Source organism: Nelumbo nucifera, chromosome 1 (genome assembly GCF_055504915.1).
Source record: "Nelumbo nucifera cultivar China Antique chromosome 1, China Antique-T2T, whole genome shotgun sequence".
Taxonomy (NCBI): domain Eukaryota; kingdom Viridiplantae; phylum Streptophyta; class Magnoliopsida; order Proteales; family Nelumbonaceae; genus Nelumbo; species Nelumbo nucifera.
Genome location: NC_142649.1, coordinates 61,087,214 through 61,114,723, shown reverse-complemented (window position 1 = coordinate 61,114,723; position 27,510 = coordinate 61,087,214). Strand labels below are relative to the sequence as shown.

The window sequence follows — 27,510 nt, the reverse complement described above, 5'->3', positions numbered from 1 at the left end:
GCTGAGTTAAAATAATCCGCTGGTTTTCTTTCAAGAGGTTTTTGGATTTTGTGGTGTCGAAGCTCAGCTGTTCGTGTCTCCCTCTCTCCTCTCTCTCTCTCTCTGACATTTCCACAAACTACATTAAAGCAGTCACGGAGGATTTTAATTTTCTCTTCGCATTTCGTTTTCGTCACACGAACTTGTCGTTTCTCCCAAGTTCTTATTCTCATTTCGTCTGATTCTCGTATGGACCTTCCTTCACTGGACCGTTAAAGACCAGCAACAGACGATCTCGACTCAATTTCTAGGGTTTCTACTTTTCGGAGGCTTTTAGCTACTGCGGTCTTCGTTGGAGTTCTTCGAGCTCGATAACCCAAAAGATGGAGGGCAAGTTGGTGGTTTTTTTTTGACGACATCTATTCAGCTCTGAGATCTTAAAGTCTGACCATTCGGATGCTGAAAGGTCTGGATCTGGTAATGCCTTGAAATTAAGTGGAAATGTGATGCCTTGTTTGATATTGATTCTCTGACCCAGACTGAGGGTTTTAGATGGTGAGAACTCGAAATGTTGGGAGGTTAAGTGGCTGAGCTGGGAATTCAAGTTCTACTCTGGTTTTTAGAGGGATTTTGTGTAATTTCGCAGGTTACAGATCTGTAAATGGTGAAAAGTTAAGATGGAATTGGTTTTGAGAAGTTTTCCGGTTGAAATTTGCTTTTTCTCAAGGGAGGGTGGTTTTGTTAGTATTTGGAAGGGCCTTTAGATCTGAAAATGGTGGAGGATTGAATTTCTGGGTGTCTCAGAGACTCCGCGACTTTGTTATAGTTCTACTTTAAAGAGGTGGAGTTACTCTGAGGGATATATATGTTAAAAGGGAGATGATTGATCAATTCATCAATTTTGTCATTCGACCTCCAAGGTACTTATCTTGGCCACTCCTCATTTGAACCCTTTCTTTTATATTTCTTTCCTTTTTCTTTCATTTAGTGTAAACTAAAATCCATTTCAATACTGCAATATCTTCATGCTTCATAAGGAAATTGTAAGGTCTATGTGTTGTTTAACATGGCTGCTTCTTTAGTGACCCCGTAATTCATTTTCATTAGAACCCATTATGTTAAAAGTCTAAAACCCACCCGACTGGTGCTTTATCTACATGCTTCTCATCTCTTGTTTAACTTAGTTTCTTGATTTAGAGTGCACTATTTATTTCAATAAATTTACCATAAAAGTATGTCCACAGAAGGGTTCTTTGATTGGTTCCGAATTACTATAGAGTTATAGAGCTGTACTATACTAATATATGAACATTCTTTCCAAATTCCCATAGAGGCGTGCTATATTATTATATGAACATTTAACCTAAGTCAGTGTTTGGTTCCATTGCCGTTTCTCAAAACATTGGTGTCAGGTCAGCACCAATTAGGCATTTCTTGAAATGGAGCCTAAATTTTTGTTTTCTTGAGCCGATTATCAGAAAAATGTGTATCTCAGGTTATGTGAGAGCTGTTTATCAGAAAAATGTCAAAAATTCTGTTTCCTACATTCCCCTAGCGTTTTTATACTGCTTGGCTTGTGTGGCGCCTAATGGTGCTTAGCTGAAAAAAAACGCTAATAAATGTTTTCAACCACTTTTCTTGTTTTCCAAGACTAGAGCTGTACAAAACATTTATTCAAAAAACGGAAATGGAACCAAACATCCTCTAACCTAGTATTTTAATATATTAAACCAATTAAAAAGCATTGTAGTGTAAAATAATTCAGCATAAGAAGTGCCTGAGTATGAATGGAAAGGGACGGATGGGACTCTAAGTTTCTGGACAGTGTGCAGTGATACCTAGAAGAAATAGATAGTGTTATCTCTCTCCCTTTTGACATCGCTTAGCCCCTGCTTCAGGGAGTCTTTGGTTCTGCCAATGAAGTCTTGTAAAGATAGCACCAGGTTCTGAATTAGGACTTAGGAGTTTCATTTGATTGATGATTGAGTGAAAGCACTGACACTGGATAAACTGTATGATGAAACCTGATGTATTCATCACTCATGGCTTGAAACTTAGATGCTAAAAGATGTATTAACCCTTTTTAATTTTCAATCCAATGAGTGATGAATATATTAGAACTAATTGTGTTTTCTCAAGTGTGAATGCTCCTGTTGACTCATCACCTTTTGTTTTGCTTTCTAGTACAACAGTACCAAGTGATTGTCCTGTCACTTTATTTCAACTGTATTTGAACCACAAAACTTCATATTGGAATTTGGAACTTTCATGAATTGTGGATAAGGCTTAATATGTGGCATCCAAAAGAAACATAGTTTATATAACATATGAATATTGGATCATCCAATTATGTGCATACTGAACAGGTGATGAAACCTGAATATTCTTTTTCTTCTTTATCATATATACTTCAAGCTGCATAAATCTTATCTAGAAGTTACAATGTGTGATTATGAAACCCGACAATTTTGTGCTGGTGGTGTCAAATACCTTATTGTGGATTGGGATTTAGTTCTCAAGGAATTTAACTCTTTTGGTAGGATAGGTTTTGTATTTAATTGGGGATCTATTTTGGTGCAGAGAGTGTCATACTGTAAAGCTCTTTTTTCTCTTGATCTTTTGTATGTCTTAAACTTACAATGATCAAATTTTTAGTGACTTGCCAAAAAAAAAAAAATCTTATCCAGAAGTTACTAGGATGTTGTTCCACAATCATGTCTTATATGTTAGTTAACTTAAAAGAGAAAACATGCTATGATGGTAAGGCATGTTTGTGTTGACATAACATGTATGCCAAAAAAAGAAATTGGTGCACCACTTGCTTGGATCCAAGGTCCAGACTCCAGAGTCTGGTGACTCTGGGCTTCATCAAACATTCCTAGTGTACTTGAAAAGAAATAAAAAAAAGAGAAACAATCATGTTTACTTTCGCGTTCCAGTTATTAGGTAACAAGGTTTTAAATTTTGTCATTTTTTTTTGGAATTCTAACATTTTGTTCTGATTTTGACTCCCAGCAGAATGAAGATAAGCACAATTATGAGGAACATTAGAGGACTTTTTTTAGTCAATGGACAAGTAGGAATTTGGGATTGCTGAGTAGATTATACTGAAAGCTATAACTTACACAGTTATATGGTGCATTTAGGAAGAATAACAGAAGAATATTTGAGAACAAGTTATACTATCTTTGAATTCCTTAGGGGTGGGTTTTATCAATGCTGAATTTGTAAATGCTTGCCTGTGAATTGTTTAAAGACATTGCCTATGGAGACCTTAACAGTAACCTTCTAGAAATCCTCTAATCCTCAAATTATGATTCCCCCCTTCCCCTACAAGATCAGTGCTTAATCCCAGTCCTTGTATGGATTTCAAACTTTTTGATGGTAGCTGAATGGGGATCCCTGGCTGTCCAAGTGCAGCAGGAATTATCCTCAAGGCAGACCATGCTACTTCATGGGCTTTCATTTGACCAATAGGACAAACTAATTTCACAGAAAAGTTAGAACCCTGTTGGTTGGTCTTGGAACATCCAAGGCTCTAGAAGTCACTTCCTTAAATATTGAAGGAGGCTTGAGAAATTCTTTTTCATGGTCTCAATGTGCCAAAGTGGTTGTTGAAGATTATATTACTTTCTTAATGAAATTAGAAAAATCCTATCCCAGCTGAATGGTCAGATTAGATGGATTCCAAGGGAATTAAATATAGTGGCTGACAGATTAGATAAATCAGGTGTGGGGGGCCATTTTTATATAGTGGCAACCAGTGATTTAAAAGGCGCGCCTAGGCGCTCAGGTGAGGCACATTTTAGGGTAGGCGCCTCGCCCAGGTCCTAGGCGCAGCCCATTCAAAAGGCTCACGCCTGGTGCGCCTTGCGCCTTGCGCCTTAGCCCAGGCGTGCACCTTTTGAAAATTTGCTGCTTTTTCCCTTTTTTGATTCTGGCCGCTGGGCCGGGACTTGTTTGGGCTTGCCTCGAGGGGCGTGGCACAAAGACGGTTTGTAGAATTAGGAATGTAATCACATTAGCTACTTGATGCAATTGAGAAAAAAAAGAGATTGTGGGTTTTATATGCTTGAAAATGTTTTATATGTTTGATTTCATTTTTAAATTCTCATTTGAATATGCTTTACATATTATATTTATGTATTTTAATTTTAGATAATAGGTTTTTTAAAACATTTATTTTAAAACTTAAGTTAATATTTTTATTAATATTATGTTTTATAAATTTTTTGATTTTTTTAAATTATGCACCTTGCCTCAAAAAGGCGCGCGCCTCGCCTTGCGCTTTTAAAACACTGGTGGCAACACTATGCTTGTCTAGGTTTTTTGGTTGGGAATTGTGTTCTTTGATCTTTTTATCTGTCTTGTACATCCTCTCATGTATGACCCTTCTATTGGCCGTTGTTTATAATGAAAATTACTCTTTCTCAAAAATAAAAAAAAAGCATGTCTAAGGGATCTTGCATGAGATTGTAATCCTGAATCAGTTTCTGTTTTAATAAAATTGCACTATTACTCATAACAAAAAAGCATATGTAATTCCATACACAGATTTAAATGAATCAAGGAAGTTACTGCAAAGATATGGATAAGGATGAAAAAAATACTCTGTTTTTCTAAGAGAAGAGATTCCTCCAAAATGGGGAAATGGGAGATAGTTTCTGGCAGGGGGGACCCGTTATTTCCTTTTCTCTTCATTTGTGTTGCTGAAGCTTTAAGCAGATTGGTCCAGAGAGCTATGGTGGGGTGCTCTAAGATGTTTCCATGTGGATAATGGTGTTGAGGATGTGGCTTTGCTACAGTTTGTTGAGAAGGCCTTTTTTTGTAGGTTAATAGGGAGAACATAAAATCTCTAAAATACATCCTTACTTGGTTTGAAGTTGTATCAGGGTTGAAGATAAGTTTACAGAAGAGTGCTTGCTGTTGGATAGTTCAGAGGTGGCAGATGTTTGGGCTGTAATTTGGGGCAATTGGGGTACTGCCTACTAGATAGTTGGCCTTACCTCTAGGTGCCAGATGCAACTCAGTGTTTGGGATCCCATGCTAAAAAGATTTGACAAGAAACTGGCCTCGTGGAAAGCAAGGCACTTATCAAAAGGAGGAAAAGTGGTTTTTTTAAAGAATGTTCTCATTGCACTCACCACTTACCATTTATCTCTATTTCCAATTCCTTTTGGGGCGGCTAGTCAGTTGGAAAGGAAGATGGGGGAGTTTCTGTGGAAGGGGTGGAATGATGAATTCAAGTTCTACCTAGTTGATTGGGATGGGGTATGCAAACCTTTGGAGGTTGGGAATTAGAAAGCTCACGGCTTTTAATCTAGCCCTATTAGGGAAGTGAGGAGCCAGACATTCTTTGGAGGGAGTGATAACAGCCAAGTTTGAGTCCAAGGAACTGGGTTGGGAAACAGGTAACGATGTGAAATCTTATGGTACATCAGTATGAAAAGGCATTGAAAAAATCTACCTCAAATTTCCCAAGGAATCAGCTATAAGATGGGGGACGACCAGAAGGTTAAATTCTGGATGGATGGGTGGTGTGGGGAGCAACCGTTGATGGAGGTGTACCACTCTTTGTTTATAGCAGCTCAAAACAGGAAGGCTATGGTGGAGGAATACTACCAAATTCTTTGGTGTTGTTACTTGGAATCCAATTTTGAGGAGAAATCTAAATAATTGGGAGGTAGATCAGGTGGTGGAGATGCTTCAATCTCTTCAGCAAATCTGCCCACAGGTGGGGCAATCCGATTGCAGGCAATGGAGTTATGGAGGTGGGAAAACAAAGGCTGTTTGCCAGTCAAATCTTTTTATAAGAGGCTAAATCATTGGCGGGTTGTGATTTCCCTGCTAACAGGATATGGCAGTCTGCTACTCTGTCTAAGATTAAGTTTTTGGTGTGGACTGCAGCTCTTGAAAAGTGCCTGACTAGAGATAAGCTGATCATTAGAGACATGGTTTTGGATAATGTGGGCTGTATTAAGCTGATCATTGAGACATGTTGTTGAGTCTACTGTAGATCAGGCTGAAAAAAATGCAGAAGATAGTCTGTATTTTGAGGAGGTCGAGATTGGAAGGCTGGGTGTTGATTTGGGCTGAAGGAGTAATCTGGAAGAGAATGAGGATCAGAGTAATGGGTTAATAAGCAAGAAACTGTGTAATCTGAGATCTCTCAACACAGTTCATGTGACAAAGATATTTTCAAGACTAAAACTAGGCTTGGTAGGGGCAGGACCTACAAAAAAATACAAATGGGTATATAGAAGGGAGTGAAAGGTAATGGGACTCCTGAAACTGGTCAGAGGGGGGTGACATTGCAAGTTCAGTCACAGCTTCCCCCTACTTTGAAGAATCAACAGGAAAACAAGGTGGGTGGTGTTGATTCTGAATCTAGTGGAATCAAGCTGCCACAGGATACTGCCGTTGATGGAGAAGACTCAAGTGATGTGGCTATCCGGAAATTAGTTGATAGAGAGGTGGTGGTTGGGAAAAGCTCGGGTCTGTTTTTCTGGGGTGGTGAGGAATTTGCCAGGAGGGCCTTTGAGAAATTTGAAAGAACAAAAAAGGAAGAGAAAAAGAAAAAGAAAGCTTTTAATCAAGGGAGCAAGGATTGGGATGAGGATTACTCAATTCAAGAGGATGAGCTTACAGATGAAGACTGATGTGGGCTTCAGAAAGGCTTGCAGCTTTGGTTCTGTGGTGGGCTGGTGGTCATAGTTTTATTGGGTCTTGTAGTGGGCTTGTTCTGTTCTTCCTCTTAGGCCTTTGGGGGTTTATTTGGGGCTGCTAACATACTTGTGGTGATATCTTATCACCCTATGTTATACATATTTATTTTAATGAAAATTTCTCTTTATTCTTCAAAAAGATAAGTATAGACGACAGGCAAGGGTAGTATATTCAATTCATAATGATTTATGATATTATTATATTACTATTATGTCCAGGTTTAAGTTGCTGTCCCCACACCAAGTAGGGACAGTATTGTTATTGAATCTTAAAGAGGAATGTGTCTATTAGCAGATCTGCTGTTTGGAGAGAGTCTATTCAATTCCTCTCCTTGTTCTGCCACTCTATTCTCTCTTCTTTTCAATTTCTCTGTTTCTTTCTTTTTAACCCTAGAAGCAACCAACTTGATTATCTTCTTTTGGGTGTAAATTTGAGGAAAACAATTTATGGCTTGAAGCAGTTTCTTAGGGCTTGGTTTGGTGATTTTGTGAAGTAGTTTGGGCTGAAGCAGTGCAGAGTTGATCATTTTGTTTTCAATTGTGATACAGAGTTTGGTAAGATCATATTGGTAGTTTATGTTGATGACATATTGTGATTACAGGGAGTGAGACTTAATAGATTTCTTTAGCAATACTTCTAGACAAAGGACCTAGGAACTTTACTCTATTTTTTGGGCATTGAAGTAGCAAGGTCACACCATGGAATCAGCCTATGTCAGTGGAAGTATGTATTGGACATTTTTGAGGAGACTGGATTGTTGGGTGCTTGACTTGTTGACATTCCTATGGATCCTAACGTTAAATTGAGTGCTAAACAAGGAGATAACAAGATGACTTCCAGAGGTCTAAAATCAACTATTCTGAATTTGACTTCCAGTTATCTGTCCCTCTTCTATGGAGATAACAAAATGAAGCCAGGAATCTTTACTTACTAGTTGTCACTTGTTTTTTCTGTGTTGTGTTTTTAATCTGTCAAAATTATCTATTAAGTGGTCTAATACTTCATGTTTGAACCTTATTTCTTATCAAACACAACACTGTTCTGGGATGGAGTTGGATCTTTGGTGTGCTTTCTTGGGTTACTTCTGGTCACCTTTTTTGTAATCTCTTTTTCTTTTAATAAATTTTGTTTTACTACCCAAAAACCTTTTGTTATAATGTGACAAGTTCTCTAACTGTTGAAGACGACTTTCTCAGTGCATCCGTGTTTGTTTTCTTCAAATTCATAATCATTGAGAAGCTAAAAGATATGGTTTATCCTTTCCAAGGGAAGTCATGAGATAATCTGCTCTTTACTAATTGGATGGAGCTCTAGACATTCCTTGACAAGTGGGGTTTTCCATGCGTATATATTTTGCAAATTTATTGGTTTCTCTCCTTATAACTGAACATTTGTATATCTATATAGAAAACAAATGCAAAACTGCACCTTGATCTCATCATCATCATCATCCATGCTGTATCTCAACTATATGGGATTGGCTAAAACTGCACCTTGATATGCTTTACTATAATTCTACATTTACAACTATGCAGTATATCATCTCTCTCTTCTTGCAATTTTAAGGTGAAAGTTGTTAGGCAAAACCTTTCTTTGTCTCATTTGTTCTCTTATGATATCCTGTCTTGGCATATACAGGGCAGAGTATAATCCAGATCAGTACTTATGGGAAGCAGATTTCACTCTTGCAGGCAGAAAATACAAGAGACAAGACTTGGAGGCAAGTATGGAGTTCAATTACTTGGGCAGTTCTGGCTTTTATACTCGTGAATGAGTTTCTATGCCATTGATATATTTTTTATGGTTGCTAACTTTTCTGTACTATTTATTATTGAACCTTAGCAGCTCGTGAATGGAAGGGGTCATACATTGCAATGCAGTCATTATGTGCCATCACCTTTCCCAGAAGATACACCTCTTCCTTGTGTTATATACTGCCATGGAAATAGGTCATTTCAGGCTCTCTTGGATTGTTTTCTTCCTGAAATTTTAAGTTAATTTTTTTGAGAAATGATAACTATTTCATTTTCATTCAAACGAGAGATGTAATTTTAAGTTCATTGCTTGTTTATATAAAATTTCTCTTGTTCTATTTTTTTTTTTCTGTTTTTCTTCCCTTTATAAAAGCATATCACATATGAAGGGGCTGATATTATCTTCATTTCATTCCTGTTGATTAATCAGTGGATGCCGAGCTGATGCAAATGAGGCTGCTGTTATCCTTCTTCCTTCAAATATTACTGTCTTCACTCTTGATTTTTCGGGTTCAGGCTTGTCTGGTGGTGAATATGTCAGCCTTGGTTGGCATGAGGTTTGTTGATTTTTCTTTCTTGGAAAATACTAGGCTGGCCTCTAGCATCTAAGATTAAGCTGCATTCAACCAATCTCTGTGGTTGGTGTATGACAGTCCAATCTGAAGGCATATTGTGGGCAGTTTAGATGCTAGGGCTTGGCCTAGCACTACTATGGATTTCTCACTTCAAGAGCTTCTGGAATTTTAATGTGTTTCAAACTATCTACCTGTCAGAAAGATGATCTTAAAGTTGTTGTGTCTTACCTAAGAAGCAACAAGCAGATTTCATGTATAGGTCTTTGGGGACGATCAATGGGTGCAGTCACAAGGTATTATTTGTTCTAATATTGTTTTGAGTATGTATTTTTGCTGTGTTCTTTTCTATTCTATTTTTTGTTTCATTTCTTGCCCTGATGTTCCTCAGATTTGATTTCTCTGTTACTCTCGGGAGTATTTTACACCAAGTGTCGGAGATGCTTATTGTAGGATAACAAGTGTCAGTTATTTGCTTTGAATAAAGAACTGATGCGCTCTTTACCTAATCGTAGTACTACTCACAGAAATGATAAAAATGACACTATCAGCCCAAACAAGAAGAAAAATGCTAATAACTCAACTACTAGCTCAACTCTGAAGAAACTTAAGTTGACATTAGTTAGGATCTAATGGATACTTGGATATGCTTGGACACCACAAACAACTTGTGCAATGACTGAAGTATAAGAGGAACTTTTTCTCATATGTCATGGTTATAATTGATGAAGAAGGTAATTGACTATTGTCAGTGATGCGGGAAAACTTTCAGGTCGAATAAAAATTTTGGGATCAAGTCTAGTTGGACGGTTCGTCAATGTGGACCCTGTAGAGGAAGAGGTTACGAAATGTACTTGTTTGAAAGGAAAGCTTCAGGTTAGCAAACTAAACACAAGATTTTTTTTTTTTTTTTTTCATTTTGAGTTGCAAAGAGGAAGCAGAGGAGGTACTTTGGCAGGAATGAAATAGTCTGTTCGCATGAGCTTATGTTGAGGAATGGGGAGATGGAATCCTCTCGTGGGTGCCATTAGAAATGTTGGAGAGGGTGCTAGAAGCCTGGTGAGGATCGTGGTCTATGGTATCACTTTTTTTTTTTTTGTTTTTTGATAAATGAGAATAGTTTTATTAACTCAAGTAACAACAATACAGTCAGCCTAGGAGGAGGCACGAGGTGTTACCACCCCCTAGGACTGAACCATAACCACTGAACATACACCAGCCTGAAGCACAATTATAAATTGGCCCAAAACAGATCTCCCCTTGACACCCCTTGCTTGGACAGAGAATCAGCCATTGCATTTGCTGATTTGCTGACCCACTGAAACCTGACTGACATATTTATTGTCAGCCATTTAACTTTCTTTAACAGATCCCTGTAGCCCCAACAAGCTGTTTCTGGACATGTCAACCAGCCCACTACTACCTTGGAATCCCCTTCTACTATCAAATTATTCACTCCAAGATGACTAGCCATCTGTATACCTTGTACCACTGCTAGTATCTCTGCCCTTACAGAATCACCAACACCCACTGGTCTTGAAAATAAAGACAACATGTTATTGTCTTTGTCTCAGGATCCCTGCTATTCTGGATGTCCCTGGGTTACCTTGTCAACTACCATTAAAATTCAATTTTACCCCTCCATCCGGTGGGGATTTCCATTCAGCTTGTGATTTGTTGTTTGTGGAGACTGTAGAAGCCACTGCTGCCCAATTTCTCCTGAAGTCGTCAAAGGAGTAATCTGCCAACAAGTGTGAAGATTTCAGCCACGAGACTGTCCTTGTCAATACGCATTCCTTAATTTCAGCAAGACTTTCCTTTTTTTGAAATATTCTAGCATTTCACTCCTCCCATAACGTCCATAAGGTAGTGGCTCTGAGACATTTCCACATTAGCTTCCCTCTTTTTGTCAATCTCCCAAAGGTAGCTGGAGTGAACAACAACTTTACTTCGGAAGGCAAGTTCCACCTGCACCCAAATAATTTTTTTTTGATCAATAACACTTCCATTAAATCATCAATAGAAGATTTACAAGAGGAAGACAAACACACTTATCTTCCAAGAGCAACAAAGGACCTCAAGAAAAGGAAAAAGCACTAAAGTTACAGCTTAGCCCAAAACGGTGAATCCCTTTCTACCCCTTGTTTAGCTAAACCATCAGCTAGGGAATTAGCCGATCTTTTAACCCAACATATCTTAACTTCCATCTCCTGCACCAGCCACTTAAATTTCCTCTTCTCATTACTGTACTTCCATAAGCCATTGTTATCTTTATTCAGCCACCCTATCACCACCTCTGAATCCCCTTCAATTATTAGTTTCCTGATGTTCAACTCCTTAGTTTTCTGGACTCCTTTCAATACTGCAAAGATCTCAGCTCTAAGGGAGTCACCCACTCCAATTGGGCCTGAGAATATGGTAGAAATGACCCCATTCTCATCCCTAAAAACACCCCCAATCCCCGGTTGTTCTGGATTTCCCCTACTACACCCATCAAAGTTTAATTTCAAGAATCCAACAGGTGGAGGGGTCTAAGACACATTCATTACTGACTTGGTCTGTGTGCAATTTGCAATTTCAGCCCACTTTCTCAACATGTCATCCACAGTGTAATCTGTGAATAGCTCCAAAGATTTCAGCCACTGTACAACCCTAATATGTATGATAGCCCTCAGATCTGTTGCTCCTCTCTCAACTTCTGAGAATATCCTGGAATTTCTTTCTTCCCAAAGTGTCCAACATACTGCAGCCCTTAGTCCTCTCCACATAGTCCTTCCTCTTTTTATCCGTCACTTGAAAAAAAGAAGGGGGAAAAAAGGCCCTGCAAGTCTGAAGGAGGATTCCAGCTACATCCAAATAGGGAGAAAGCCCAATCCCAAATTGACCTCGCAAGATAGCAAGATACCAGTAGGTGAAAACCAGTCTCCCCATCCGCTTTACAAAGAATACACCAATGAGGTGACAAGCAAGTATTGGGTCTCTTCTTTTGGAGTAGATCACTAATGTTGATTCTTTCTAGATAGGCTTCCCAACAAAAACTACCAACCCTATGAGGTATTGCTCTGCACCAAACTTCATCAACAAGGAAAGGGGGGAAAGTAGGACTGGTGGACTGACTTAAGACTTTGAAGAAGGAAACACAAGAAAAGATGCCATTAGGGGTAGGTATCCAAATTCTAGAATCCGCCCTAGTGGGGTCTAAGACAATGTTTTCAAGAAGTGCAGTAAGGCTTGAAATACTGTCGAAGTTTGAGTCCCTCAAATCCCTTCTTAGACCCAAGTTCCACCCAATCCTAGAAGTGGAAGAGGATGGGGTGGTGAAAGATGAGATTGGCTCATTTTTCAAATCAGATAGAGCATACAAAGAAGGAAACTGATCCTTTAGAGGGGCACTCCCCACCTAGGTTTGTTCCCAAAATTTTATGGAGTTACCGGAATTCAAATCATACCTGCACCCAAATAATGATACAGCCCAGTTCCAAAATGACAGCAAAAGAGCACGATATCAGCAAATGGTTACAGTCCTCACCCTTCACTTTACACATAAAGCACCAATTTGGTATCCCTCTTCATGCCCAATGTTTGTAAACATTTTGAGAAGTAGAAGATGCATGTGGAAGATTTAAGAATATCAATTTTAGAAATCAAACCTAGAAAAATTTAGTTGCAGTAAGAATTCTAATTGAAGTGGATGAAGTTCATTTGATTCCAACAGTGCTGGTTTTGAAATTTGCGGGAGAACAGTTCAGTTTGAGGATAGTGGTGGAAGTGTTCCTTTCAGATGGTTCTATTTTGGTTCTTCTCTGGATTTTGCACCAGGCCTAGAAATGGAGTGGGATTTGGAGAAACGGAAGATGAAAGGTCAGTGTCGAGAGATGGAAGATGAGGGTATTTTTGGAATTTTAAATTCATCGGGTTTGGAGGTGGATGATGTTATTAAGAGACATGTTGGGAATTGTTTTAATAGGGGGTATATGAAGAGTTGGGGATCGGGAAACTAACATTGTTGGGCTGAATCAGGCTTGTGCAGGGTCAGTAAATGGGCCTCTTTCTGAACCCCTTGATAACATTGGGATTCTGTTGCTGAATGGTGGAATGGGGAAGGATAAGAAGAGTTTACAAGAGATTCTGAACCCCGTAATAACGTTGGGATTCTGTTTCTCAATAGTCAGGGATCAGGCTTGCTTAAAAACAATCAGTTTTTGATGCAGTGATGTGGGGAGTTTGGGATGAAAGAAATAAACACATCTTTGAAAATAAATTTAGGCCCCTTGGAGAATTAATTTCTGATATAACTTACCTTTGTAACCTCTGGACAGTCAATTCAGATTTGTTTGAAGGAATCTCAATCACTGATCTCAACAGAGAGGTTCACTGCTTTCTCTTTCTTCCTCACCCTCATCAAACAATCCCGAGACAACTGGTTGTTCTCAGTGATGGAAAGAAGACTCTAAACTTTGATGGGAGTGCTCTAGGTAGTCCTGGTTTAGCTGGCATTGGAGACACAGTAAGGGATGAAAGGGGCAACATATGCTGGACTTTCAGTGGTCCAATTGGATTGGCTGGCTCCACAAAGGCTGAGGTGATGACTGCTCTCACTGGAATCAAAATAGTAAAAAATCTGGGAATTCAGAACCTAACAATTGCTGGTGACTCAGCAAATACCATAAAGTGGCCAAGAAACAAGGAGGGGGGACCTTGGAGACTGAGCCACTATTTGGCAGAGGCTAGGGGCTCTTTGGACTGCTTAAGTGCTACTTTAGTTTGGATTCCAAGGGAACAAAATCATATAGCAGATGGCTTAGCCAAGTGTGGGGTGTTTTTGGATCATTTGTATAGTGACAAGCTTCCTCCTCTGTAATCTCTTGGGGATCCTCCCCTTTTCTTTTGTACATCTTCTCATGTACTTGTTCTTTCCTTAATGAAATCTGGTTACCTTTCTCTCAAAAAAAAGTTTTAAGTTCAAAAGTATAGGGGAGTTTGTGGGTTTTGTTGTTTGAAGGTTGTTATTGGGGGTAGTTTTTTATTTTTTTATTTTGATCAGCAGTAGTTTTTTCTTTTCTTTGGGGTGATGTCTTACCACCTCTGTTGTATTTCTTCTTTCCTCTTAATGAGTTTTCGTTTTTATTGTCAAAAATTTGAGGAACTAGTCAATGTTTTATGGAACATAAATCTCTTGCAGATTTACTTGTTGCTTAAGAAATTCAATAATCAGAAAACATTGTCATTCAACAGTCTGTGCCCTAGTTTCTATTGCTATCTTGGTAGATTATCTGTGTTTTTGTTATAATTGTATACCATGTTGAAACTTTCTTTAGAATAATGCTTGAATGCCATGTCTGGTAAAATATTGAGTCTGGAGAAATCTAATCTTTTACCTGGTTACTATTACATAATTTTCTTTCCCTTCTTATACAAATGAAAGGCTTGCCTGATATTCTATCTGCAGAAATTTTACTTCCACTAACTCCTTGTTACAAATGAAATGCAGCCTTCTTTATGGTGCTGAAGACCCCTCCATAGCTGGAATGGTGTTGGACAGTGCCTTCTCCAACTTGTTTGATCTGATGATGGAACTTGTAGATGTTTACAAAATCAGGCTTCCTAAGTTCACAGTATGTCTCTCTCTCTCTCTCTCTCACACACACACACACATTTGAGAAAAACTTTTTTTTCTTTTGTTTTCATGCTTTTTTGTCTATTTTGTTATTGAAAAAAAGGTTGGGACTAAATGGATATTCATTGATAACTATTCTTTTTATGGTACACTGATGTAAAGGTGTCGTGTTGGCCATATAATATAATAACTGTGATAGGTTGAAAATATGTCTTGCTGGGTATCCCTTATTTCATAAGGTTATAATGTAGGTCATAATTTACTCATGCATGGCTGGTAACAAGACTGCTATAAGAGCAGAAATTCTAGCTTCATTACAGAGATTGAGATGTGTATTCATTATAATTCCAAAGGTTATGGGTGGAGGGAGAATCACGGGTTGCTATCAGCTAGATGAATGGAGAATGTGAGGGTCCATGGCTGATGTGACATTTTATAGGAGAATCTAAAGCACTTGCAGCTGGGGTGAATACCTCATTCACCTGGACCAGAGGATTGACTGGTTAACTGGTGCAGATAGTTTGGGAGGACAGACATATATTAATATTGGGTGTTCCCATTCCTTACGGGCTGATTATGATGTTCTGTTAAGGGGTTATTTTTGTTTTTTGGGGGGGACTTTTCAATGAAGACTGCATACAGCCTATTTTTATCTTCTATCCTTTTGCCACCTGTATCTTTTTCTATTATACTTCAAGGACTTCTGTTACTAATAATAATGGTGTTAAGTCATAGTTTACCTTTGGGTTTTGTAATCATTCATGGAGAGAGAGAGACGAGAGACGAGAGAGAGAGAGAGAGAGAGAGAGAGAGAGAGAGAGAGAAGAAGAAGAAGAAGAAGAAGAAGAGGAAGATATGATTGAGAGACAAAAACCAACCCCCTTCTGGCTGCCGCCAGTTTAATTATTTATATTAACTTAATATAAAAGGAATGGGAGATTACAAGTATGCCCCTGGTGGCACTCCCTAGAAACAAACTAATAAGAAAGAAAGAAACTAACTGACTGATAGCATCTTAACACTAACAGCAACTATAAAATAACAATTAAATAATCCTCACAACACTCCCCCTCAAGTTGGGCTGAATATGTTTATCATGCCCAGCTTGTCACATAACTCATTGTGCCGCGAGTATGGAAGCCCTTTTGTGAGGACATCAGCGAGTTGTTCCTTGGAGTTGACATAAGGGATGCAAATTTCCCTTTTTTCCAATTTTTCCCTTATGAAGTGTTTGTCCACCTCAATGTGCTTGGTTCTCTCATGTAGGATAGGGTTGCTGGCGATGTTTATGGCTGCCTTGTTGTCACAGTAAAGAGACATAGGATTATGAACAACAACTCCAAGCTCTCCTAGAAGATTTTTTAGCCAAAGAACTTCAGCCACCCCATGTGCCATAGCTCTATATTCAGCTTAACACTTGATTTACTACCACACTTTGTTTCTTGCTTTTCTAGGTCACTAGGTTTCCTCCCACAAATGTGCAATACCCACTCGTGGGCTTTCTATCACCCACAACACCTGCCCAATCAGCATCTATAAAGACTTCCACCTTTAGGTGATTATGTTTACTGAATAGTAGACCTGTTCCGGGATACTTTTTCAAGTATCTAAGAACTCTCTCTGCTGCCTCCATGTGTGATTTCTTAGGAGAGTGCATAAATTGGCTTAGAACCCCAACTGAATAGGCAATGTCTGGACGAGTCATGGACAAATAGATCAGCTTTCCCATTAACCTTTGGAATTGTTTCACATCTTTCAGAGGTTCACCATCATAGTCACCCAACTTGTGGTCAACATCCATGGGAGTATCTGCTGGCCTTGCACCTAATTTGCTTGTGTCTTGTAATAGATCAAGGGAGTATCTTCATTTCATTCTTGTAACGCCACATAGCCTCTTCGGGATTTTTCAACCAACCCACCACCACTTTGGAATCCCCCTCGATTGTTAGGTGTTGTACCCCCAGCTGGTTTGCAAATTGCACCCCTTGTACAACAGCTAATAGTTCTGCCCTGATGGAGTCCCCAATTCCTAAGGGACCTGAGTAGAGCAACAAAATCTCTCCCTTCTCATTTCTCAAAGCACCCCCCATTGCGGATAATCTTGGATTACCCTTGCTACTTCCATCAAAGTTCAACTTCAGTGAGCCTTCGGATGGAGGAGACCAGCTTGTAATTGATTTGTCCTTTAGGGATGAACACCTCGCTACTGCTGACCAATTTCTCCAAAGGTCATTAAAGGAGAATTGATGAAAGATTTACAAGGTCTTCAACCAAGGTATTGCCCTATTCAGCACAGTCTTTCAATTCCTGACTGCTCTTTTCCTTTTCTTGAAAAATTCTAGCATTGCTTTCTTCCCAAAGAGTCCAAATCAAGGCAGCACGAGCACATCTCCACATAATTCTCCCTATTTTTGTAGACCAATAAAAGGTAGAATGGTTGAAGAACAATGTGAACTTCTGCTGGTAGACTCCAACTACTCCCAAACAACGAAAGTAGCCAAGCCCAAAGGTCTGCAGAAAAGAGACAAGATATTAATAGGTGGTAACAATCCTCACTGTGAGATCTACAGAGGATACACCAATCAGGAGAAATACAGAGGAAAGGTCTTCTCTTTTGTAGGTTATCTAGAGTGTTTACTTTCCCATGGAATACTTCCCAACAGAACGCCAAAATTTTTGGGGGAATTGGCCTGCACCAAATTTCTTCTGATGGAAAGGGTTGGTGAGTAGAAAGTTGAGAGATGGACTTGAAGAAAGAAGCACAAGTGAAGGTTCCATTGGGTCTAGGAATCCATACCCTCTTATCTGGCTCCTAGAATATTTTCTATTATTACATTTTGAAGTTGTTTTGACTATATGAATTCTTAAGCCCCAATGTATTCCATGACTTATTCACATTTTAGCTATCCATAGATGTTTTTCCCCTGTATAATTGGACTGTGCTTGTACCACATTTAATTAATCTACTGATGTTTCTGAATTGGAATCACTTTTAAGTGTTTTAATCCTGATAACATGGAATTCTTACTTCTCAAGCACAAGAAGTTCATAATTCTTGCTGATTACGAGGAGATTTTGTTTAGATTTAGTGAAATAGGTGTTTATGTTTCTCAATTCTCTTGGTGGCAATTGTAAAACTTGTTTTTGTCTTATCAGGTTAAAATGGCTGTCCAGTATATGCGACGTGTCATTCAAAAGAAGGCAAAGTTTGACATCATGGACCTTAACTGTACAAAGGTTTGTGTATGCATAGAACTGTTGATATAGACCCTTCTTCCCTCTTTTGTGAATAAATAATTTGGTTTTGGTAATTTTTAACCTTTTTCGTAAACATATAATTCCATTTTAATAATACAATAAGGTCCTTTCTGGACATGAACCTTACTAATGTGCAGTGCTTGGTTTTCTTCTATTTCCTGCGTAACTGCTTGAAATTTGACACAACGAGGTCTGATTATTGAGTAAATTTGTCAATGCTCCCTCACACATGCAGGTGGGACCTAAAACTTATATACCAGCTCTATTTGGCCATGCTGCTGAGGATGTATTTATTCAGCCCCACCATTCTGAAATCATCTTCAAATCCTATGCGGTATTAGTTTATTCTGTATGAGGCATTATTAATCCTATGCGATATTGTTAAATGAATTTATATTCACTTCAACTGCTCATTGATCTATTACTAAATTTGTAGTTTTGCAGCATACTCTATATCAAGAATGTGATTCTCTTTACCTCTGACTTTACTCTATGTGCAGGGAGATAAAAATATTATTAAATTTGATGGTGATCATAACTCTCCACGACCACAATTTTACTATGATTCAGTCTCCATTTTCTTCTACAATGTCCTTCATCCGCCTCAAGTTTCTTCTGCATATTCAAGCAAGCTTGAGAAGTACTATGATTTGGGGGACCTGAAGGTTGGTGCTGGTATGGATGAGGTAATGCCTTTTTTTGATCAGTAACAGAATTCACATTCTATTAATTGTGTAGAAAGAAAAAGGCATCCCCAGCCTTTTGAAGGTGTTCAAAATTGAGGGTAAGTACCGGCTAAATACCAAAAATCAATATCATCCACAAGCTGACACATAGAAACCCTGTCTATGGTTATATATTATCCATGCTTCTGAGAGAAATCCATGAAGCATAGAAGGAAAAAAATGTAGACTTCCTTGAAAAAATGACACATAGAAACCCATAAGATCATCCAGTGTTTACAGATCAGTTCCATACCTCCATACATCCCATACCAGTTCTTCCCTGTTAACTCCTTGCTTGTTGTATTGTCTCTTTCATTTGCTTTTCTTGGGGTCCATAATGCGCAGTTCATATTTCCTGCTAGAATTTTTACTTCTCTTAAAAGAAATCTAAGAGGCCAAGGACCATCCCCTCTAGTAATGAACCAGTCAATCACTACTTGGCAATCACTTTCAACCAACAATTTCTACCAACCACCTGAGGAAGCTATTTTTGAGACCATTCAGCAATTTTATTAGCTCTGTCCTCGAGGACTTGCTAATTCTCACTGGACCTGAATAGCTTAATAATGCTTCACCACTGTGGTCTCTAAATAGACTACCTATCCCAGTGTTTTAAAGGCATGGTGTGCCTTGTGCCTCAGCCAAGGCATGTGTTTTAACTATTCAGTTTTTATTATTTTTTGTAGAATCTTTCTGTGTTTTTACACCTTAGTAATGGTTTATCAACTCCTAAATTATCTTTTATTGCTGTTCGTATACTAGTAATGGTTTATAAACTTTTAAATAAGCAATATAAATACCTTTTAAATACTTGAAGCCTTAACTCTTGCAAATAGAATATCAAATAGCAAAATTTCCACTAAAGAAGCAACAAGACAGCTAATATCTTATATAATGCGCTGCAGTTGGAATAACAAAACCAATCCCTTTGCATATATGGGCCGAAAATTTGGGTTGGAGGTGCTGCTTCAAGTCCTTGCATGGACTTGTTTGGGCTTGCCTCAAGGGGCCATTATGAAGGCAGGGTGTGAATCTCTTAGGATTAGGACTGCAAAATGTTTTTGTTTTTTTTTTTTTTTCTGGAAAAGGTAAGGTAAGATTTTATTAATAAAGGAAATACAAGATACAACAGAAAAACTAGCCACAGGACTAGCCAAGGCACAAAACCAGATTACAGACTCCAAATGGACTGCTTGCTGCACTAACTCATCAGTGCTCTTTGACTTGTTACAAAAGACTACTGTTTCTTTCTGACCAGATTACCCAAAGAACAGCCGCAGGGATTGTCTTCCATACTAATTTTCCTATTTTCTTCCAGCTGAACAGAAGGTCTTTGACTGATCTTGGCATGACCCAGCATATTCCAGCTGCCCTGAGAAAATGTTCCCACTCTAGAGGAGATAGGGCAGTGGATGCTCAGGTGGTCTGTGGATTCAGGAAAGAGTCCACAAAGCCCACACAAGAGAGAAGAGAGCTGTAGGACCCTCCTTTCCAAGCTGATTTTAGAGAGGCACTTGTTCAGCACCATAGTCCAAACAAGGAAGTTGGATTTGGAGGGAGAAACAGAGTTCCAAATTTGTTTAAAAGGGAACTTATCAGAACCAATGCTGCTGAGTTTAGATGTCAGGGACTTAACTGAGAAGCAGCCATCTCCACTCCATTTCCAGTTCCATTCATCCTCATTATTAGTATCAATATTCTGACCCTGTAAAAGATCCAGCAGCTCCAAAACCCCATTCAATTCCCAGTCAAACAGGTCTCTTCTGAACTGAGGGTTTCAGACTACTGTGCTGTTGTAGAAGACATGAATCAGCCACTGAGACTTCTTGATTTGCAGCACACTGGAAAAGAAGGGGAAAGGCCTTGGATAAAGGGCTATCCAGACACCAGGGATCTTTCCAAAACTTCAGCCTATCACCTCTACCCAACTTGAATCTCACACCTTCAGGACCATTGGCAGGCTTTTAAGAATGCCTTTCCAAACTGAGCATCCCCAATTTGGGAATGGGTCCTGCGATTTCCAGTTACCCCAGTCCACCCCATATTTAGAGGCAATTAAACTTCTCCACCAGGAATTTCTTTCAGAGGCAAACCTCCAGCACCACTTACTAAGTAAGTGGGGCAGAATTTATCACCTTCAATTTCCTTAAACTCAGACCCCCCTCCTCCCCAAGCAAACAGACTTGATCCCAGTTCACAAGATGAATTTTTCTTTTCTCTTCCCATCCCTTCCAAAGGAAATTCCTCTGCAGATTTTCAAGCTTCTTAGCTACTTCAGCTGGGATAGGAAAGAGGGACAGGAAATAGGTGGGAAGGTTGGATGAGGATAGTTTTTTCTCCATTCTCTCAATAACTGGACCCCAGATAGCAGAAGAGGAGCATTTTGCCCCAAGAGGAAGCCCCAGGTACTTCATGGGAAAGAAGTCCACCTGACAGGCCAACACCCTAGCACAATCCTCCAAGTGTGAAACATGACCCACCGGAAATATCTCATCAAGCTAACTAACTGGATTCCTTTTACAAAAAGGTTGTAACTAGTGGTGACGTGTCCTTGTGTAGACATAACGGATAGCTCATGGGAGTGCTGTAGTGACTGAGATGCTTCAGCTGCTTGCCCTGGACTTGTTCGTGGGCCTGACTGCTGGGCTTGATCTGCGGACTCTGCTGGATCCCATCAACTGCCCCATCCTCGGCAGCAACCTTGACCTCAAGGTTGAAGCCTGGGTATTACTCCTTAAGCTTCTCATAAATCTCCCATGTAACATCATCTATGGGTAACCTGGCCCGTGCAATTAGGACCAAGGTTCAAAGTACTGACACACTTCTATATTTCTGTGTATCGGTACTTAAAAACATGCACTTTTATATTTCTCTTAGTTTTTTTTTTTCAAAAGTTGGTTTTTATATACATTTTTGTATTTATTTTTTATTAGAAAAGGGATTGCTGAAAACACCTGTAAACAGTTTCAGAATCCAAAAGATATGATATGATACGGCCGATACGTGGCGTATCATATTGATACTTTGAACCTTGATTAGGACTTCTTCAATGATTTTTCTTTCCTTGTTTAACCCATCGATGATCAAGCACCTTAATGGGTTGGGTTTGCAGTGTGGGGCTTATAGGGGTTGCTGAATTGAGGCACTTCTTAAGCATGGCGACGTGGAACACTTGGTGGAGTTTGGAAGTGGAAGGAAGGTCAAGACATAGGCCACTTCTCCTACTGGTTGTAGCACCTTGAAGGGCCCATAATTTTTAGGAGATAGCTTCTGATACGCTCTCTTCGCAATGGTGGACTGACTATATAGCCACTTCATCTGTGCTTGGGCCTTATGCAAATGGGCCTTTAAGGCCTTGAGGATTTCATCTCGTTCTGTCAAATAGGTATCCACTTTGGCTACCACTGTTGACCCTCCTCATAAGGTAGAAATAGAATACTTAGAGGTGGGCGTCCATAGAGAGCTTGAAAATTGGTCATGTCGGCTGAAGCATGGTATGAGGTATTGTACCACAGCTTGGCCCATGACAGCCATTTGGCCCACTGTTTGGACCGGTCACTTGTGAAGCACCTTAAGGTAGGTTTCCAGAGACCGGTTCACCACCTCAGTTTGACTGTCAGTCTGAGGGTGGTAATTGGTTGAATGGTACTCCATCTCCATAGCCTTGAAGTATTCTCCCCAGAATCTACTCGTGAATGTAGGATCCCTGTCAATGACTATGACCAATGGTGTTCAATGAATTTTGGCCACATCATTTACAAATACCCTGACCACTAGGGCAGCTGTGTGAGGATGAGACAGTGCTGAAAAATGCACGTACTTGGTGAAGTGGTCTACAATGACCAAGATGACCGATTTTCCTCCAGAGACGGGAAGCCCCATTATGAAGTCCATGGAGATCTCCCACACTTGTGGAGGAACTGGGAATGGTTGTAACAGTCCTGCTGGGGATTGGCTGTTATACTTGTGCTACGTAATGTGTAGGGAGCCTCTTATAAGTTCGAAAAACACCGGAGTGCCCCTCCCCCCCCTTCTGACTCATGAAATAAGCACATCAGTTCTGGAATATAGGTGGAAGTTGGAAGCAACACCATTCACCCCTTGTAAAAAAGAAAAAAAGAGTGGAGTTGATCACCTGGTATCCAGGAACAGAATTAGGATCCACGGCCCATGTTCTGGAATATAGGTGGAAGTTGGAAGCAACACCAGTCACCCCTTGTAAAAAAGAAAAAAAGAGTGGAGTTGATCACCTGGTATCCAGGAACAGAATTAGGATCCACGGCCCATGAGTCTTTGATGTGCATGAGGCCTTCGTCTTGCTGGGCTTCCTGTCGAATTGAATCTAACAGAGGGTACACCTGTTTAGGTAGGCCCATGTATTTCAGTTCTAAGAGCCAGGATAGAGCATCCGCGACCCAGTTTGTGGGTCCAAGCCGGTACTCGATCTGGTAGGCAAAGCCCATTATTTTATAGGCCCACTTTTGTTGATCCGGGTTTAAAGCCTATTGATCCAAGAGGTGCTTCAAACTCCGTTGATCAGTATGAATGGTGAACCTCTGGCCCAATAAGTAAGGCCTCCACTTGAGGACTGCTAACATGACTGCCATGAGCTAGTTCTTGTAGGTGGACTTGGTTTGGGCCTGGGCTGATAGTGCCTTACACAGCTCCCAATCCTGTTCCTGATGGTCAGCCTCAACAACAAACATTTTTGTGAAGTCTGGTAATGCCAAAGTAGGGGGCTTAGTCACCGTAGCTTTGAGGTCTTCAAAGGCCTGTTGGGCCAAGTCATTCCGATGGAAAGCCTCCTTGAGGTCTTTCTGTTGTATGTAATAAGCCTTCTAATTTAGCCTTTCAGTTTGTGGTTCTGAAATTATGGAATCAAACAGTGATCCATATTTTTATTCATGTAGTGTGGTTTATACTATGGGGGCAATAAGTTCTATTTGTTATCCTTAATTTCTATCGTTGCATCATTTTGTAATTATAGAGTCTTGATTGGTGGGGTGTCAAATGATTGACGTCCACCCTTAAAAGGTCATGGTATTGGTACAATTGCTGATTAGCCCTCTTAGGGACTGAATGGCATCAGATAAAGAAATAAAAAAGAACCTAGCTATTGTACATCAAGATAAATGTATTATGATACACCCTCATCTATTTTACGTCAACCATGTTTACTGATAATTGAGTTGAGTTGAGCATGAAGGTCCAACTAGCTTGCTGGTAAGGTCTCTGGCTGGTTGTAGTAATGACTTGGGATCAAACCCCACCTTTACGGGATTTTGGTGGACGGGGGTATTTACATTTGGGGGAGGGCCAACTCCTATTATGTAGTTTGAATAATGCTTAGTTAAGTTGAGTATGCGACTAATATATAGTCATGTTTCTTTTGTTTGTAGAGCCTCCTATATGAGATTATTGCTGGTCTTCGTAATGTGGGTACTGAGGCTGCCAGCTCATCATCAGCTCCTCCTAGTATTTCTACTACAAAATCTATAGGAGAATTTCTTTCTGAAATTGCACCGGTTGCAAATGTCTTGGTATGTTATGCAATTTCTGTTCATTAGTTTAATTTTACTATTATAATTTCTTTTCTTTCTTTTAAATGTTTTTTCCATTAACAGATTCAGGATTCCCTGCTGGTTGAAGATAATATGACTAATGATTTTGATAGGGTCAATGATGATGAATCACGACACTTGCAGGTGATTGTACATTTGATGCACCTTTTTTTTGTCTTCAATTGTTTCTTTTTGGTCCCATGTCTTCTGAAATTGATGTCCCACTTCCCCAATACAAATGCATTTGTTTGTACCTTAAGTTGTCTAGATTACAATATGATTTTTATTCCAGGTCTAGCTAAATCAAGGTCTCACTTCCGAATAGAAATCTGTGCTTCTTCATTCTTAAGTAGTTCGGAAAATTTGATACACATCAACCTTAAGCTCATGCCTTCGTTCTTTTTCTGTGATGCATTACAACTTAACAAGCCAAGTTGAAGCCATTTTGTTATTTCACTGACTTCCATACAGTTTTCAACAGTTTCTTATTGCATTACTAGTGTAGCTATATGTTCTATGATATCATAGTAATGTGGACTTCCCACAGTGCCTTTGTGGCTTCTCTAAACAGTGTAAAGAAAACCTCGTTTTTTATTGCATCATGATCTATAGGTATTGAGAATTTTTACTGTTTCTTGTTAGTATCTTATCTTTAGGTTGATGGTCATTTCTACTGTGGGTTCACCTTTTTTATTAGTAATAGGTCTCACATTACTTGAAAGGTGAGTAAGCTGTCTCTTTTATGGTAAGAGGACTCTGCTGGACTTTTTAGTGGTTCATATGCATGTTGACCTATCCTGTGAGAATTTTAATTCCTATGCGATGACAGGAAACATGAAATTTACAAAAGAAGTCAGTAAAGTACCTTCTATTCTATGAAGGCTAACCTTAAGTGTAAGTCTGCTTTTGAAAAGTTTTTGCCATTGCACATTTCCCAGGATAAGACAAGTGGGCAGAATGAGGAATGCTGCTCATATTCAAGTTCAAATCGAGAAAGTTGGGGAAGATGCTCTTCTCTAGGAGGCAGTGAAGAGGAATCGTCTTCCGCAGATTGCACCGGGAATGCTAACAACAAACATCTGGTATTTTCCTTTCTTCCATTCTACTGCTTTGTTCTCTATGAATAGCATATCCCCCAACACCCTCAGAAAAAGACGAAAAAGGAAAAAAAAACGGAGAAGGAAAAAAGAAATTGAATGCTTGGAACTTGTTGAAGATTTCTTCTTTCTCATAATCTTTTCCCCTGATCTTAACAGTGTGATGCTTATGCATCTTAGCTTTCAAAACAAGCATATAAATTGGAGTTGGAGTTTACATTCTTGTTTACAACGAAAGCTGGCATTGATTGGTCAGAAAAATAGAAACATAGTCTGTTGTTTATAGAAAGGATGCAAACCCTTAAATCAAGGCAAGAAACCTTAATGGAAGTTGGCATTGATTGGTCAGAATCAGAAATATAGAAAACTCTTGTTATGGTTCTCTATCCTGAGAAGTCCTGGTAAATTTTTGTAGGGATTAGACTTACGGACTGTGCATCTTATTTGAGTCTTGATACAGACCATGCAAGTTTTTGTACATGGGGCAAGCCTCCTTTATTTCATTATTGTCTTTGGTTACAAAGAAAGGGAAAAAGAAGAATCATCAAACATGTAACTGATAATTTTTGCTATCATAGTATGTGGATGTGCATTTCATCCCTAAATTGTAAGTTTGTATCTGAATGAAGTTATTCCATTTCACTGGTTTGTGTTTCATTAGGATTTTTTTTTCCTTGTGATTATTTCACAGATGACCTTGAAAGCACTTGCAACACCTCTTAGAAGAATACAAAGAAAATCATCAGAAATGCGGAAGGAGAAGAAGGTTCAAACCGCTCCAAAGAAGCCCAAGCGTGAGAAGTTTGAGAAGTTGGAGGCTTTAAGCCAGCGTATACGGCTTTGCATTCTAAGGCGGGTTAAGCATAGAAGGCATCGTTCCTCGTGACTGCCTTTGTACCATAAAATTTGTAACTGTAATTGTTTTCATTTTTCTTGTCTCTACCTCTTGTAACCCCCTCCCCCTCTCATTCTTGAAGGAAACAATAGGGATTGCTTTTGATTGTATTCAAGGGGGAACCCATGGTGCTGTGTATGTGTTTCTCAATATTTACTTGTGTTAAGGGAAAATGTTGGCATTTCCTATGCCGTTAAAGGAAGTGTTTGACATGCGGCTGTATTGGCATTGTATTTGCCTGGTAGGGCCCTGATTGCGTTAAAACATGTCCAAAAACATTGCCACTACTAGAATTAGTGATTGTCGTTTAGTGGTTGTAATATACAATGAATGCTGCGGGACTGATCTTTGGTTTCTTTGATATGTTTTTCATGTTCCATTTTCATTAGAGTTATAATGGTCAGATGGTATGCTGAAGTTATCCACAAAATGAGCAAGAGCATTTCCTTTTCCCCGTCTTCCATCTTTCATCCATAGTTTTCTTGACCAAGATGTTTAATTACTTGGCCCGTTTACTTTTTAGGAATTTACTTATCCGGGTAAATATTCATTCGGGTAACCATTTCTTGGCCTGGGTCTTTTTCCTCAAGTAAATAAAAAATGATTTTTAGGTTTTAGTCATAAAAACCATTATTAAAATGGGCAATTTTGTATCATCAAAGTGTTGACAACCCCCCTCCCGAGGTGGGAAAGTTATCCCACTAGGCACTAATCCACATGGGAGATGGATCACTTACCTGAGTAAATGATATTCAGGGAAAATATTTTCGTGAATTCCACATAAATCTGGAAAAAATGAGTATTTTGGTGACCGACTTTACCCTTTCCCAAAATCAAAAAGAAAAAGGGCCCTTAGATGTTTGACCACCATTGGATGAGTCAGGTGGTGTCACATTTTTAATGTAATACCAAATAGCAAACCAAATCGACTGAGATGAAACCGAAAATTTTGGTTAACCAAATCAGTCGGTTTAGTTTCAGTTCAGTATTTCTAAAAAATTGAAGATACCAGTTTGGTTTTGGTTAACCAATATAAAAAAATCGACAGTTAACTGAACCAATTGGTATACATGCATTTCTTATTTCTACATATATGTATATTATATATTTTTTTATTTTTAGTTTTTTATTATATATTTATATATTAATTTATAATACATATTATAAATATAAAAAAGTAAAAAAAAAAAACAAACTGGTCAATTGGTTACCGGTTTTTCAAAAACCGATAGTACTAACTTGGTTTCAAATATAAGCCCATGGTTCGGTTATCCAAATTGTGAGCACCCCTAATCCCAAGTTGTTTTGCCCTTGGCCCTTGACAGC

The 27,510-nt window shown here is 39.0% G+C and overlaps 1 protein-coding gene and 1 non-coding gene across 3 annotated transcripts; both read left to right on the top strand.

The window, feature by feature from the left end:
• Positions 1-26,545, top strand: LOC104594357 (alpha/beta-Hydrolases superfamily protein). 2 transcript variants are annotated; one of them, XM_010254623.3, is made up of 13 exons: positions 1-899; positions 8,344-8,425; positions 8,551-8,654; positions 8,890-9,016; positions 9,233-9,327; positions 14,523-14,646; positions 17,805-17,885; positions 18,142-18,240; positions 18,407-18,592; positions 24,031-24,171; positions 24,256-24,336; positions 25,131-25,274; positions 25,981-26,545. In XM_010254623.3, exons 1-13 carry the CDS (start codon positions 859-861, stop codon positions 26,173-26,175), a joined length of 1,500 nt encoding a protein of 499 aa, XP_010252925.1. In that variant the 5' UTR covers positions 1-858; the 3' UTR covers positions 26,176-26,545. The 2 variants fall into 2 exon arrangements, with proteins under 2 accessions (XP_010252925.1, XP_010252924.1); XM_010254622.3 differs by having other exon boundaries at positions 726-899; positions 8,548-8,654.
• LOC148803334 (small nucleolar RNA U36a) lies at positions 18,750-18,837 on the top strand. Its single transcript, XR_016081802.1, has one exon. It is a non-coding gene; the product is annotated as a small nucleolar RNA U36a (small nucleolar RNA).
• Positions 26,546-27,510: the final 965 nt, after the last annotated feature.